At 40.7% G+C, this 16,394-nt stretch overlaps 1 protein-coding gene across 3 annotated transcripts in view; it reads left to right on the forward strand.

The window, feature by feature from the left end:
- ELP1 (elongator acetyltransferase complex subunit 1) overlaps positions 1 to 16,394 on the forward strand; it is a 56,318-nt gene that overhangs the window by 22,873 nt on the left and 17,051 nt on the right. For all 3 annotated transcript variants that reach the window (XM_081152069.1, XM_081152070.1, XM_081152068.1), the window contains exons 11-25: positions 263 to 493; positions 1,584 to 1,754; positions 4,864 to 4,963; positions 6,653 to 6,835; positions 9,347 to 9,453; positions 9,969 to 10,072; positions 11,175 to 11,228; positions 11,317 to 11,422; positions 12,451 to 12,566; positions 12,931 to 13,004; positions 13,706 to 13,784; positions 13,871 to 13,950; positions 15,119 to 15,256; positions 15,452 to 15,537; positions 15,831 to 15,979. In XM_081152069.1, the coding sequence (XP_081008195.1) occupies positions 263 to 493; positions 1,584 to 1,754; positions 4,864 to 4,963; positions 6,653 to 6,835; positions 9,347 to 9,453; positions 9,969 to 10,072; positions 11,175 to 11,228; positions 11,317 to 11,422; positions 12,451 to 12,566; positions 12,931 to 13,004; positions 13,706 to 13,784; positions 13,871 to 13,950; positions 15,119 to 15,256; positions 15,452 to 15,537; positions 15,831 to 15,979 (1,778 nt within the window). The remainder of the gene's footprint in view (positions 1 to 262; positions 494 to 1,583; positions 1,755 to 4,863; positions 4,964 to 6,652; positions 6,836 to 9,346; positions 9,454 to 9,968; positions 10,073 to 11,174; positions 11,229 to 11,316; positions 11,423 to 12,450; positions 12,567 to 12,930; positions 13,005 to 13,705; positions 13,785 to 13,870; positions 13,951 to 15,118; positions 15,257 to 15,451; positions 15,538 to 15,830; positions 15,980 to 16,394) is intronic.

Here is a 16,394-nt window from a genome sequence, read left to right on the forward strand (position 1 = left end):
TTGTCCTAGCAGCCTTCCATCCTCATGATCATAAAGTTTGAAGGTAGAGGCAAAAATAAACATGTGTTTCTGACCTTACTGAGCTTGACATTTTGTCTCCATGGGAAATTGCCTTTAACAGTTATTGTTAATATTATTTTAATGGAGAGGCTGAGCAGGAAGGGTCATTTGAAAAATAAAAGATTGCTCCGCTCCCCTCTGGCAGGTGATATGAGGTCTAGTCCTCCAGCCTCTGAGTCCTTCCTTTCCTTTTCCCTTGCAGTTCAGCTCTGGACTGTGGGGAACTATCACTGGTATCTCAAGCAAAGTCTGTCCTTCAGCGCCTGTGGGAAGAGCAAGATTGTGTCTCTGATGTGGGACCCGGTGACCCCATACCGGCTGCATGTTCTCTGTCAGGGCTGGCACTACCTCTGTTATGACTGGCACTGGACGACCGACCGGAGCTCCGGGGATAATTCAAGTGACATGGCAAACGTGGCTGTCATTGATGGAAGTAAGCAGCTGTAAAAGGTGTCTGTGAGCCTGGAAGGGGCCCCTGAGCCTGGTTCCTGCACATGTGGTGGCTTGGCTGAAACAATGGGGAACATTTATTTGGTTGGTTGGTTGGTTGATTTTTTACTTATTGTTTTGTTTGGATGGGAATGCCCATAGGTGGGACACACACTCTCCTGAGGACCATAGTCCCTCTTCCCCACACACATCCTCCCACCCCAATTCCTCATTGTGCTGCATCCATGGTCTTCACCTATTTACTGGTCCGGCCTTTGAAGACATTGAAAATTTTGACCCTGTGTAGAAGGGACACAGTATTGTTGTAGCTTCGGGTGTGTTAGCCTTGTGTTTTGCCCGACTTCGATTTTCATTAACCCTTGCATTATCCTACCTGTGTTTATTTGTTTCCTGATGAAAGACTTATCAATTACATACCTCTCCAATGTGTTCACTTCAAGTCACAGACATCTGTCTAGCATGAAGATTGACTTGGTGTTTTATAAGTAGGTTGAGGGGTGTATTTTTTTTGTTATTTTTATTTTGGTGAGGGGGAGGAAATTGGGGAGAGAAGTAGTCACCCAAATAGACATTTTACTTTTTGCTGATAACAGAAAGGAAAACTCGCTTCTAAGATTGTAGTGTGAAGTGCTGGTACTAATTCATGTTCTATGTAGTAGTCATAATACAGATTTAATAATCATATTCTGTTTAGAGGACTTAATCACATATACCTCATTACCAAATCCACACAGAGGGAAGTGCTTTAAGGATTTTAAAGGTATTGATTCCCTTGCTTTATTTGGCTTGGTTGCAGGCCAAAGCTAGAACTCTGACCACTTGACCTTGTCCTAGTCCCTGGCACCTGAAACCTCCAAAGCCAGAGAGGGACTTCTCCAGTTTTGGAGGTGACAATAGCCAGATATATATAGACAGAGTATGTGATACTTCCTTTCCCTCTTACACGATGTTTAAGCTTATTCATGATAAAAACCAAAAATTATTTTGAAGAATTGATGTATATTTCCTACCACCATTTTATAAATTGAACATCCATGTGTCTGATCTTCCTCCTTCGTGTCTCCCACATGCAGACAAGGTATTAGTGACAGTCTTCCGGCAGAGCATAGTTCCACCTCCCATGTGCACCTACCGACTGCTGCTCCCAGAGCCTGTGAATCAGGTCATGTTCTCTGCACACCCTGAGAGGAGTAACGACCTTGCAGTCCTCGATGCCAGCAACCAGATTTCTGTTTATAAATGTGGTATGTTCAAAACTGTTACGAGATGTTCTGAATCAGGTTTCTCCTCTAAAAAGCAAGGTATAATTTGGTGTTGTCTTTGCTCTAGTGTTTCTAAAAATTTTGAAATTTATAATTAATATCTTTATCATTATGATATTTAATTGGCTTGGAGTTTTTTTGAGGAGGTTTCGGTTTTACTCTGGCTTATAAGAGCTATGCCTTTTGCTTTATTGAACTTGAAAGGTCAGTTATTAAAAGTATAACGTTCAACCCTGGAAATAAGATGGTATCTTATTACACCTTTAACGTGTTTTACAGTTTTCATTGCCTTTTCACATATTTTCATTTGATCTCAGAGCACTCCTAGGAGCTATGTCACAGGTGGAGTTTTTCTTTTTTATAGATGAAAGCACGGAATGCCAGAGGGTTTGCAATTTGCTTGAGCAAGAATGGACAGGGAGTCCATCTGAGGTGTTGTAGCTTCTCATCCAGTTGTCTTCCACAGCCCCGTTGCTCTCAGCTCCTAGTTACTTTCCTGATAGACTGGGAAACCTGAAACTTGTTTTTAGTTGTGATTGTATGGTCACGTCATGAATTATACTGGCAAATGGCACTGGTGGCCTTGTTTTCAAATAACTTCTGAATTCTCAGAAAAAAATCTAGATAGTTGCTAGGAGAGAGTAATCAAAACTAACTAATTTGTATTGGAATTCCCTGCTTGCTTATCAGCTTTTCTGTTAAATCAGCAGCCTGCTGTTTATAGTAATATTACAGTGGGTCCTTGTTAAGTTCAATGTCATTTTGTTATAACGTTGATGAGATGTCATAGGAACTTAACTCTTATTTATATCAATTAGCTTATGATAAGATGAATTTCATTACACGTTTTGCTTAAAGTCATAGAACCTATTGATGGTTTTAAATGAGGACTTACTGCACTTGGATATGTCTCCAGCTTCTCTGATTTTAGTTTCACTCTATAAAATGCTTTTAACAGTCCTCCTTAAACTTTCTATTTCTTAATAGTTTTAAAAAATAATAGTAATGCGTTCATTGTTAAGGCAAATCAGAAAAAGCAAAAATTAAATGCTTTTCAAAGTAGATTTTTCTGTCAACCAATAATATCAAAAGTAAACAAGTGATTGCCTTTATATTTGACTACTGTTTGAATATCTTTCTACTGGTTTTGTGAGATGAAAAGAATCAGATGTAGAGTAAGTTTTTGTATGATACTAAAGTTTGTATATCGTTTTTACAATGTACAGAATATTTTGTCCTGCATTCACTTAAAAAAATAGTTTTATTCATACCACTCACCCATTTAAGGTGTACAATTCTATAGTTTTTAGTATATTTACAGAGTTTTACAACCATCACCACAGTCAATTTTAGAACATCTTTATCTCCTTAGAATGAAACCCTATAGCAGCCTACATTCATGGTATTGATACTTACAACTCCCTGAGATCAGATAGGGCAGGTTGAGACCTCTGCTCTCTCTTGGATGATCTATCAGGTATCAGTATGCGGGGTAGGCCATGGGTATGGGCACCTGGAGGCAGACATACCAGTGAGGCTATTGCAGAGTGTGTAGGCAGGAGATGGTGAGAACTTGAGCCAGGGGAGTGCCTATAGAAATGTACAGAAGAGAAAGGTCATACAAAGTCAGGAGCTAAAAGCCTTTGAGAGTTATGGAGCATGTTGTAGAGTGTTTGGGTATAGAAGAATCTGGAAAAAAGTGGTGGGAGTTGTTATTAGAGCATAGGATTTAGAGATTAGCCTTTCAAACACGGAGTGGTCTCATATGATGGCCCTGGTGTGGACAGCTCACATGGAGTTGAAGCTGATGGATGCCAGCATTGGGCACCTGCTCAGGGAGCACAGTGGGAGGGCAGATGGGCGAGAGATTCAAGAGTGCTCATGTGGAAACAGCAGACGTCTGCCTGTGCAGGAGTCAGTGAACGTTGAAGAGTAATCCATTTTATTGAGATCAAAAGGAATGAGAAGAGGAAAGATTGGAAGTTGAGGTCAAAGCCAGGATATTCCAGGTTGAGGTCTTGGAGTGGACAAGTTAGAATACTGATCGAGGCTCAGTGCCTAAGCTGAAGGGAAAGAGCTCTTGTTACAGACGAACAACCTGGAGGTGAGTAGTGGACATCTGAGTCAGGTGGAAACAAATTAGATGCCAAAATTTTCAAAAGAGACATTTGCTGAGTCCCGAGTATTGTTCCTTTTTTCCCCCTCCATGTTTATTGATTGTTTGATGTATGATAGGTTTTATTCTAGTCCATTCCTTTGTGGAGTTTATCTTCTTGTTGGGGAGAAAGATAGTAAGTAAAAGTTATAATCTGTGAGATGGCAAATGCTGTGGAGAAAAATAAGCAAGGTCCCAGTGTGGGAGAGCATGAGGATAAGAGCCAGCAAAGGAAGGCAACTTTGCATTTAGGTGGTCAGGAAGCCTCTCTGTGAAGGTGACATTTAAGCAGAGATCCAGTGGGAATTGGAGAGGGAGCCATGCAAACACCTGGGGTGAGAACATTCCAGGCAGAGTAGAAAGCAGCAGCCAAGGTGCATGTCATGTGTAGGAAATAGCCAGGAGTTCTGGGTGCCTGTAGCAGAGCAGGTGAGGGGAGGGTGGGGGGTGGGGTCAGAGAAGTGACAGGAAACAGCTCTTGTCAGACCTCTGAGGCTCTGGTAAGACATTAGTGTGTGTTCTGTGTGAGACAGGAAGCCACTGGAGGGTTTGGAGCAGAAGAGTGAGGTGGTGTTTTTTAAAGGGTTGTACTGGCTGCTGTGTAGTCACTCGACTGGATCAAGGATGGAAAGAGAATGTCTTTAGATCAAGGATGTGAGGTTGGTTTGAGGTGGTGGGATGGTGGGAGGAAATAGCACTGGGGTGAGAGCCAGGCCCTCCCCCGATCTTGCTGAGGCTTGGTGAGGATTGTAACTGGTGTAGTATGAAGGGAAAGCAATATGAAAGGTAGGCAGAGATTTTCAAAAGAGTTTGAGATGTGATTGTTTTCTAGATTGCTTTATTTGTAAAGTAGTTTGACTTCTAGAACCCCATAAACTTAGTATTAGGAGAGATGTTTATAGTTTACTTGATAGGATTTGCAATTTTGTTTTCTAGGTGATAGTCCAAGTGCGGATCCCACAGTGAAACTGGGAGCTGTGGGTGGAAATGGATTTAAAGTTTCCCTTGGGACACCTCATCTGGAAAAGAGATACAAGTAGGTGGTTCTTAATTATCTGGGACCTCTGGGAACAGAAGGAGCCAGCACTTACTCCTAAATTTACCCGACTGTTATCCTGTGCCTGTGGCCGAGTGGAACAAGTAGATACAACACCGGGTGCTGGTTTTTCAGCCTCACTGGGGAAGCCACTTGCTGTATTCTGAATGTCATGTATGCTGGTGAGTGGCAGGAGAGCCCAAATAATAAATGAACCTAAAACCCATTCCTCTCAACAGCCCTTGGTTCTCTAGGGAAAAATCGCATGGGAAAGTTAGAGACAAAGATGACAGGGCAGAGTTACATTTGCGTACCTAAATGAGGATGTCTAGGTTGTTAACATATGGCTGACCTACCTACTGCAGCCTCATGTCTTTGCCTCATCCCATACTCCAAAACCTCTGGATGCTGTGTCTTGAGGCTCTCAGCTTGGAAAACAGAATGCATTTTCCCATGGAAATAATAATAGAAATGACAGGTTGTAACTGAATGCCTCAAGTACAAGATAGGCATTATAAAATGACCCAGAAGCCAAATTACTCATTATAACGCCATTCCTGTGAGAATCCAGGATTTGAATCTATTTTGTTTGATGAGTCCATGTTCTTAATTACTGCAGTATTCTGCTTCCTGGGAGCATTTATTCCTAAGTTAATAGGAATAATAAACTGGCTAGAACAAATAACTGAACGTTTCTAAAATATATGCACTGTATTTCATAAATGCATATATGTTTCTAATCTGTGTATGATTTGGGGGTTGCCTATATAATACTTCATAGTTTTCAAAGAGCATTGACATGGATAGGTTTATTTCAAACTTGAAACCACTAGAGGAAGAAAGTATAAGGCAATGTAGAGTATAGTTTCATTCTTTAGACATCAAGAGGTTGGCTTCAAGTCATTGAGAGAAGACTTCATGAAGGACATGAACACTTAGCTCAATCCTTGAGGAAGGGCTAGGTTAGGAATGTAGAGAAAGATTGGGAACATTGGGTATGGCGGGCGGAAGAGTGTTGGGGAGAACCAGGTGGGGCTGCTCCTACATGCGGCTGAGTGCAGGGGAGACCGAGTCCTGGGAGAGCTGGTTGAGGAGAAAGATTGGGCTAGTGTAGTGACCCAGCTCCTTCAGTGTGCGCCAGGGGTTTGCTGCTTGAGCTCAAAGGCAGGAAGTAGCCATTATGAGTTCCCTCGTGAGGTGTCAAAAAGTGCTGTCCTGTGGTGTGTAAGTGCTGCAGAAGGAGGACATTAGAGGAAGGGAAATTCTCAAGCTAATTTATTCATTTTGATGGGAGATGCTCAGGAAAGGACCCATTCTAGTGAGATCCAAATATCTGCTGCAGTTTGGCTTGAATGCTGTAAGTGAGGACAGCGGAAAACCTCTGGGGTTTATTAGTATAGGGTTGACCTGAGGCAGGTCATTTTCTTGTGTGGTCAGATTCATGAAGTGTTCTCTTCAAATCTAAAGATCTCAGAATGTAAGAAACAGATAAATAGAAACCACATTTTAGGGCCAGGCAAACAGTATTTTTGAGTTTTTTAGTATTTGGCATCACTTCAGGTTTTGTCCCTCCAGATAACTAGGTGTTGACTGTATACAGGTTGGTTTATTTCTTTTTTTCGTTCAGAAAAATCTCAGTGGTATTAAAGTTTCACTCACGTCTTGGGTGTTCTTCAATATTTAAAACAGAATTCAATTTGAGGATAGTGAAGAGCAAGAAGTGAATCCACTGAAGCTCAGCTTTGTCACCTGGATCCAAGAAGACATCTTCCTGGCTGTACACCACAGTCAGTCCAGCCCACAGTCTGTCATTTACCGTCTGACCGCGATGTCTTCTGAGACAGATGACGAGCCAGGACAGCTCACTATCAGGTTTTCCAGCACTTCCTGCTTGTGCTAATAGATGGAGTTATGCTTTGTCTGTATGAGCAAAGGACTGTTTTGGGCTTCTAGTGAGCTAGGCTGAGGGGCAGTAGCTTCCTTGTTAGACACACTTAGCAAGAAGTTAAGGCTAGTTTTGAGTCGTGTCAAAATACAGGCTAAAAATGTATCAAGAAGTGGTGAACAATACGACAGATACTAGTAGATGAGGCAAAACACTTTAAGATGTGTTAAAAATTTTTTTTTTAATTTAATTTTTAAAAATATATCTTTATTGATTTCAGAGAGAGGAAGGGAGAGGGAGAGAGAGAGGTAGAAACATAAATGATGAGAAAGTCATTGATCGGCTGCCTCCTGCACGCCCCCGACTGAGGATCAAGCCTGCAATCCAGGTATGTGCCTTGACCGGAAATTGAACCGGTGATCTCCTGGATCCTAGGTTGATGCTCAACTGCTGAGCCATGCCCGGCTGGGCGACGTGTTAAAAATTTTAATTGAGCATACACTTGTATTCCAGAAAGGTAATTGCTAGCACATGAGAGTCAGGCACTCTGATTATGTGATTACCCTTGTTAGTTATTAAAATCAGTTATAAGATCTATTTCTGTGTGCTGCATTTTGATGTCTGGCCTCTTTTTTACATCCTTTTTGGCATATGACTACATTTACTACTGGAAAATCTTCTCTATTTTTCTTTTTAATCTTCTTTTCGTTTTTATTTTTTAATTTTGTAGTTTCATTGAGGTATAATCAACATACAACAAATTGCACAAATTGATTTGTACAGTTTGATAACTTTTGACATATGTATACATCCATGAAGCCATACAGTCAAGAAATAGAAATATACTTTCCCCGCACACGTTTCCTTGTGCCCTTCATAGTATATCCCTCCATGTCCACCACCATCTCCAGTCAACCAGAGATCTGTTTTCTGTCATTGTAGTTTGCATTTTATAGGATGCCTCTATTTTTCTTTGCTAAAATTTCACTGCTCCCTGACCCTGAGTTTCATTTTGATTCCCAACTGTGACTTTGTCATGTAACAGGTTCATGATGCTGTTTTCTCTAATGCAAGCCCTGTTGTACAGGAGATAGCATTGTCTGGACAGCTCTGGGAAATCCTTGGGTTTCCAGTGTCAAAATTTGGCACCTTAGGCATACACTGGTATTAATCTCCAGCTTCATTTGTAATGAAAGATCTGGTTAGATTTAAACTCTGAAAACCCTTTTAGCAAAATTAGGAACCTTTCCTTATTGTATAGGTAAACATATTCTGTTGCATCATTAACTCCTAATCTTTGATTCATAATGCTTTATATTTTAAAAAGCTTTTTGTGAATATGTCTGGATGCAAAAAGCGTTGTAGCTACATGGAGTAGCACTTAAAGATAACTAGGGATTTACTTTTGAAAAGCAGAGCAGTTTTCATTAGAAATGCCTAACTTATGCAAGTTTCTGCTTTTCAAATTTTAAAATTCTTTATAGAAAGAAAAGCTAGATGCAGTCATCTCATTTACTGAAAAGGGAATGAGAAGTCATTTAAAATATTCTGTTGCTTTAGCTTTTGTTTCTCAAAAAAAAAACTGGTTAGAAAATGTCAATGTTTTTGATGAATATCAAGTCCCTCAATTAGCTTACTAGCTTACATTTACTACAGCTTGTGCTCTGTAAAAGGCACACTTCTGAGTGCTTTACCCATATTACCTCACTTATTTCTCACAGTACCTCTTTAGAGTATCTGCTGTTAGCATTTTACAGCAGAGACAGCTAAGGAACAGGGCACTTAAGTAACTTGCCTGAGATCTTACAGGTGAAGCCGGATCCAGTCCCAGCAAGTATAGCTCCAGAGTCTGTTCTCTTAACTTACAGATAATTTATCCTCACAAAATTTGGGACATATTGGATATTTCATAGTTTGGTTAAAAACTGAATAAATGTCAGCATTGGCACCATTTGTTTTTATCACTACCTGTTTCACGTCCTTTAAGACATGTCTACTCTCTGTTCATTGACTCAGGAAGAAATATAATGGCAATAGCAGATTCTCCTCTCCCCATGAATGAACCCATGTATTTCCCTGAATGAATATGGTAGCGATAGAGAGTATTCTACTTTTCTGCAGACTCCCTTCTTCATTAATGCAGTTTATATTTTGAGAAGACAGAAATAGTATTGGTACCAGGCATGTCTAATGAAGGTGATAAGTTGTAATAAGTTATAATGAGTTGCTGCCAGAATAGGAGTGATGACTTCATAGTGTAGACACCTGGCTTATTTATATTGTGGAAAATAGTGTGATGTGACAGGTTGCAGTAGTTTATCATTGTGTGTGTGTGTGTGTGTGTATGTATTATGTATATATTGTATTGAAATAAGCAGAGCAGCACCAAAAGGAAATTGCTTGTTTCTTTTTCTATTTTGCAAAATCAGTGAAATGTCACTACTTTTGAGAAAAATGGTCTGTTCACATCCCCTTCCTCCCTTTTTTTACTTTGCCAGTTCATCTGTGACAGTGGATGGGGTCATAATTGGCCTGTGTTGCAATTCCAAGACCAAGACAGTAGCATTGCAGCTGGCTGGTGGCCAAGTACTTAAGTACCTTTGGGGTGAGTATTAAAATGTTAGGAAAGCATGTTTATGACTTATCTGGATGTTTAATTGTTAAAAACATGACATTTCTGTGCCACATTGATTGTTAGGTCTTTTAACTGCCCTGGAAAACCCTAAGCTATAGCATAGAATTGGCAGATGTTTTCCTTTTTTTTAAGATTTTTCATTGATATTTAGAGCGAGAGGGAGGGAGAGGGAGAGAGAAACATCTATTCGCTACCTCCTGCACACCCTCTACTGGGGATTGAGCCTGCAACCCTGGCATGTGCCCTGACCAGAAATTGAACCAGCAACCTTTCAGTGCATGGGATCATGCTCCAACCAACTGAGGGCAGCAGGTGTTTTCTACCTCTGTTTTCTTTTGTAATGAACTGGAGGACTCAGTGAGTTCCCAGAATACATTTGGAAAGTAATCCAAATTGCATGTTAAGTGCTTTAGTAAATATTAATGTGACAATTTCTTACAAAGAGCAGATCAGCTCTTTGTAAACCTCATCTGCCAATCCTGCAGAGTCACCCTCTCCGGTTGTTGAACCCTGGAAGAACCCGGGTGGATATCCTGTTCAAATTCCTTATCCGTGCACACAGACTGAATTGGCCGTGATTGGAGGGAAGGTAAGTGAACACAGGGCAGAAAAGTTCACCACTTAAGTAGTGACCCAGGATCTGACAGCATTAGGTAGAAGGGTAGGCCTTGGAGATAGACCTGAGTCTCCACTAAATCTTGAGTCAATGAGAAGTTATCCATTTCCCTGAACCTCAGCATCTGGCATCTAGTGGTTAATTCCTTTCCTTGGAGGTATAAACTTAGAATACAGTCAGTAAACTTTTATCCCCAGTTGTACAGAACAGTCAAAGTTAGTTTTATTAAATACCTTTTGGGGACAACAGAAATGTAACCTTGAAAACAGTATTCAGTAGGTTGTCATTCATCAAATATTAAAATGCCTATAATTGTGGTGGGTGGTAGGATACAATTGTTATAAAGCAAAGAGCTATTTAACCCCTTGTTCTGGACTTTATAATCTATCAACAGATTATGTAATTAGCCCCTCCATTGGGAAAATGAGGGAAATGAGCTAATTGGAGGGTGGTAGCTGTGAGGATGGGGAGACCTACTTTGGTGGAAAGCTCTATGATGTGGTGGTGCGTGTACTGAGCTGTGAAGAAAGAGAAAGCTACGTCCCTAAGAAAGAGAGTGTTCCAGGGAGAAGGAACTGTACACACCTTGAGCTTGGAAAGAGCTCAGCTTATTCAAGGAACTGAATGGAAGCAGTGTGGCTGGAACTCAGTGAAAGGCCATAGGAAGGAGTGTGGATTTTTTTAATTTAACAAAGGTAGTAAAATTATTAATAATTTGTAATTAGCAGAATAATATGATTTGTTTCATAGTTTGAAAGGTTTTTCTGGCTGCCCAGTGGAGAGTAGGTTGGAAAGGAACGAGAGTGGAAGTGACTGTTGGAGTGGAGGCAGTAAGGGCAGAAAGGTGATGTATTTGAGATGTATGTAGGAGATAGGAATGACAGGGCTTGCTGATGGATTGGATGGCACCATTCTCCATTTGGCCCTGGACCAACCACATCTTACATATCTAAATTCAGTCCTGATTACAGAGACCTAGATGTGAAATCACAGGTCAGTAGAACTGTATAATAAAAAGGTTAGGTTTAACTAGTTTGGTTAGAATTGTTGTAATTTCAGTTTTATTTCTTTTCAGGAATGTGTCCTTGGTCTGACTGACAGATGTCGCTTTTTCATCAATGACAGTGAGGTATAAGGCTTGGTTTGGTGCCAGATACTCTTCAGTGTTGCCTCCAAATAAAAAGCTAAATTCTCCCTTTGCCTCCCTTGCCTTGTAGGTTGCTTCAAACATCACATCATTTGCAGTATATGATGAGTTTTTACTGCTGACGACTCATTCTCATACCTGCCAGTGTTTTTGCCTGAGTGACGCTTCGTTAAAAAGTAAGTTTTCAGTGTATAAAATAGAAAATAGTCCCTCTTCTACTATCTTTTGTCCTTTGAAGTCTTGATGACTTTCAAGTTCTTCACTTACTTTGGCTTTTCACGCCAGAGTCCTAGACTGGAGAAAACCACTAGAGTTCAATTACTTAGTCCCTTATCTCAACATGATACCGCAGTTAAATCATTCTACACCAATTAGCAAAGATTTTCAGAAAAGGAAGTCCTTAAGCAGAATATTCTAAAGTTAAAAATTGTTCAGGAAGTTTTATTATATAATGAATTGAATATTTTACTTTGAGTTACCAGTAAATACCAAACAGAAAACATGCTATGACTTCTTTGTAATCTTCCTTTCCCATTGTGGCCACCTTCCATTGTACCCTCTGAAGGACTCCTCCTCATGGTTTGTAGGAAATTGGCTCTGTTTTTTCTTCTATTCCATGCCCACCTACCCCCACCCACCCCGTGTGTGTGTTTTCCTCATTCTGAAAATCCCCACTTATTTTCTTTGCTTCTGACTTGGAAATGGAGTCATTCCTTGGTATAATTGTAGTGCTAAGAAAGCAAGAAGCTGCCCGGTTGGCATGGCTCAGTGGTTGAGCATCAACCTATGAACCAGGAGGCCATGGTTCGATTACCGGTCAGGGCACATGCCTGGGTTGTGGGCTCAGTCAGTGACTCTCTCTCATCATTGGTGTTTCTATCTATCTCTTCCTCTCCTTTCCTGTCTCTGAAATCTATAACAACAAATTTTTAAAAAAAGAGAGAGAAGCTGCCCGATCTCTGTGTTTTCCAAGTCAGTTGGTAAGTTGAGTATGTGAATATGCACAAAGGATCTGTGAGAGAGGATGAGTTCAAGGGATGAGACTGTTTATCAGAAAGGCTGATGGCCTTGAGGTTGAGTGGGTGAGCAAAGTAGCCTGGTTATTAACTGCTGTCTTCTATTTCGGATAACATGCGGTTTTGGCTGCAATTAATGGAGAGTGGCTGGTGCTGACTGTGATTCTTAAGGCCAGTGGTGTCTTTAGCATTACAGGCGGGTCTGAGCAGCAGTCACACATCTAACGGGGAAACTCTGCGGATGGTGGAGAGGGGTTCACGCATTGTCACTGTTGTGCCCCAGGACACAAAGTTGATATTACAGGTAAGCTGATTTTTCAGACCATGTTTCTGATTGTGATTGGGCAGTCAGTACCACACAATTCTTGCAGATTGTATTTTAGGCTCTCTTATCATTTGCAATAGTTTATACTAAGTATTTCCTTGCTGGGTTCTCTGTTAGCTTTATTACAAAGGAGTGTTCGTACAGGCTCTTCCCAGTAAGGCTAATAGGGAAGCTTTTCTGGAAAGTCAAAATATTGAGGACAGCTAGATTGTGCTAAAACTGTGCTCATGTTACTGTGTGTGGTAGTTCACTGTGAAGTTAGGTAAAATTGTGTATCCTGGGTATTTAAATGTTTTCTATTTAATTAAAAAACTTATTATAATCTTGAATTATTTATTTTAAGATGCCAAGGGGAAACTTAGAAGTTGTTCATCATCGAGCCCTGGTTTTAGCTCAAATTCGGAAGTGGTTGGACAAGTAAGTACCATATATATGACTAGTTAGTTTCTTATGACTTATGTGTGAAGACACTAAGGATCCTTTTAAAGATTTTTAAACTTAAAAGTCTGGAAGACCTGCATCACAGATGTCAATCTGATTCTCAGAGGCTTTTTTTCCCCCTCTTTGATTTTAATACCATATGGCGTAGTAGCCATTTCCAGCAGAAAGAAGCCCTGTAAGTCAGGGCTTCCTAGCCCAAGGGGATCCTGGTGGGCTTTAGGCAGCCTGTAAACCTGGGACATTGTGCACCAAACTGTGTCTGTATATCATTATAGTCGAAGGCCCAAGGCTTTCAGGTTTACATGGGGGCCCTTGACCCAAAGCGCCTGAGCCACTCTTAGGAGGGAAATTACCCATTGTCTGCCTCTGTTTGGGGGAAACTGCATTATTTTGTTAAAAAAGAAGGTAGACCTAAGTTCCATGACAATTTTCTTTCATGTATCTGTGAGGATGCAGTCCTCAGCCTGCCGTGGTAACAAAATTATTCCTTTTAAGAAGGTAAATGGATTTGGTAGCCAATTTTTTTTATCCTGTGGTTTCAGGGTGGAAATCCGTTAGCAGTGGTTTGGTGCTCCAGCTGTAATCTCATTAGAGCTGATTTGTATTATAATGAAAACATGCTGGTTCCAGGGAGCTTAGTTTTTGTGAAATGCCTTTTCTGTCCATTCTCTTCACAGACTTATGTTTAAAGAAGCATTTGAATGCATGAGAAAACTGAGGATTAATCTCAATCTGATCTATGATCATAACCCTAAGGTAACTCTCTGCTGGTCTCCCTGGGCTGCTTTAGATTTGGACTAATGGGACCTGAGCTAAAATATTTTGTCCTTTATTTTGGGTAGGTGTTTCTTGAAAATGTGGAGGCCTTCATAAAACAGATAGATTCCGTAAATCATCTTAATTTGTTTTTCACAGAATTGAAGTAAGTATTTTGCATAATTCATGAGTGCCATACCCTTAATTTTCTCTCTTCTGGTTAAGAAAATCAAATAGGTAGATAGCTAGAGGAGAAAAATCAGTGTTTAGTATTTTTTTTATCACTATAACTCTTTAAATGCCATATGTACTGGATTTTTTCTCTTTTTCCTTTTTAAAAACTGAGACCTTTAAAGTATGGAGGTCAAAATTATTATTTGACTTTCTTCTTAGGTGGACATAAAACTATTTGTTTTTCTTATGAGTTTAAAATAAAATGGTGTCTTCTTATGTCTGCATTGATTTTCTCTCCAACTTTTTAATGAGAAATTTTAAACAGAGAGAAAAGTTTAGAGAATTGTCAAATGAGCATCTTGTACCTCCACCTAGATTCTAGAATTTATATTTTTCTGTATTTGCTTTATCACTACTTACCATCTGTCCACTCATCTATTTTTAGACAAATTTCAAGGTAATTGGAGACATTGGTCCACCTTTATCTCTTAATATGTCACTTTGCATAGCATTTTCTACAGTGCATCGTTTATGTACGGGGTTCCCTCAGCAGATCATATTTATAGTGAAATGCACTGATCAATAAGTGTACCATTTGGTGAGTTTTGATAAGTGTATACTTCTGTGCAACCTGAACCTTTACCAAGGTCCCCCTAGTCCCTTCTCAGTCAGTCCCTGTCCCCTAGGCAACTACTTTTTTGAGTTTACCATTGATCAGTTTTACATGTTCAGGAACTTTATAAATGAATTCATAGAGTACTTACTTTTCTGTGTAAATAAAGCTTCTTTTTCTTAGTGTATATATCTTGAGATTCATCCATTTTGCACGTATACAAGTTCATCTTGCTTATCACTCAATAGGACGCCATTGTATAAATGTACTACAGTTTGTTCATTCCTTCCCTGGTGCACATCTGAACTGTACCTAGTTTGGTCTGCCTGGATAAAACACCTATGAATATTACTGTACAAGCCTTTTGTGGACATGTTTTCATTTCTCAATAAGTTTCCTCATTTTTTACCTTCTATAAGTATTTTTATAATTAAACTGTTTTCCAGAAGCTACTTTATTTATTATCAGCACACCTGGGTTTATGTGAGTGGTTTGAGAGAGGGACACATGTTCAGTTAGCAGTCTTTTAATACACACTTGTTCTTAGGGAAGAAGATGTCACAACAACCATGTACCTTTCACCAGTTCCTGACACTGCCCCACGGTCCAGGGGCCCCGAGGGGAGCAAAGTGGACCTTATCTGTGATGCCATGCGAGCCGCCATGGAGAGCATAGACCCTCACAAGTATGTGTGCCGACGTTCGCAGCCTCTTGTGAATAGCAAGCGCCTAGCTGTCGTTGCCCTAGCTGTCCTTGCCCTAGCTGTCGTTGCCCTGGCTGTCCTTGCCCTAGCTGTCGTTGCCCTGGCTGTCCTTGCCCTGGCTGTCCTTGCCCTGTTCGTTGCCCTCATCCTGGTGGTGCTCTTCGCTTCTCGCCTCAGGTACTGCCTCTCCATCCTCACCTCGCATGTGAAGAAAACCACCCCAGAACTGGAAGTTGTGCTGCAGAAGGTACACGAGCTTCAAGGTAGAGACCCTTTCGCAGACAGTGTTTTATCGAGGCCTCGATGGTCCCCAGACCTCCAGGCTCAGGAGAGCGCACTGACCAGGACCAGTGCCACAGCACAGATTTAACGTTGTGGCCTTTGGGTGGCCGTTTTAAGATCTGTGTTATTCTTTGCAGCGCTGCATGTACAGAAAAGTCAGAAGTATCTATCTATCTATTAGAAAATGTGTTACTTTGTTGTTTTGGTTATGTTGCTATATGTGTGGGCTTTCCTCCAGATGGTTTTGTTTTGTTTTGTTTTCTGACACTGACAGGAAAAGCTCCCCCAGTTCCTGATGGTGTGAGTGCTGAAGAGGCCCTGAAGTACTTGCTGCTGCTGGTAGATGTGAATGAATTATATGATCACTCTCTTGGGACCTATGACTTTGATTTGGTCCTCATGGTAGCCGAGAAGTCACAGAAGGTATGTGGAGTTGCTGCTTTGCCATCTCTGGTTCTTGTTTATATAATCGTGGTAGCATGAATCCTGCTCCTGGTGGTGCTGTGTTCTGCCAACATTGTCCTCTGAGCACAGGCCTGGAGACAGATCTGTGAGTCTTAGGGGCTCACACTTCTAAGCACCGTTCTCTATCGTAGCTCTTTGTTTATCAAAGTGTTTTGATTGCTAGATTGAGCAAGTGAAATAAAATTATGTGGTACTTTTAAGACTATAGGCTGCAGTTCAGAAGCCATAATGTTACTTGAACACTCTCTGTGATCTGTTCCCTGTGTGTCCTCATCTCTTCACGCTGTCCCCTGTTCTCTGCCTGTGGAGGAAAGGCAGTGCTTTTGTCCCAGCCACCATATGCCTTTGCAGATAACATGACTTTTGCCTCCCC

Source organism: Miniopterus schreibersii, assembly GCF_964146895.1.
Source record: "Miniopterus schreibersii genome assembly, chromosome: 11".
Taxonomy (NCBI): Eukaryota; Metazoa; Chordata; class Mammalia; order Chiroptera; family Miniopteridae; genus Miniopterus; species Miniopterus schreibersii.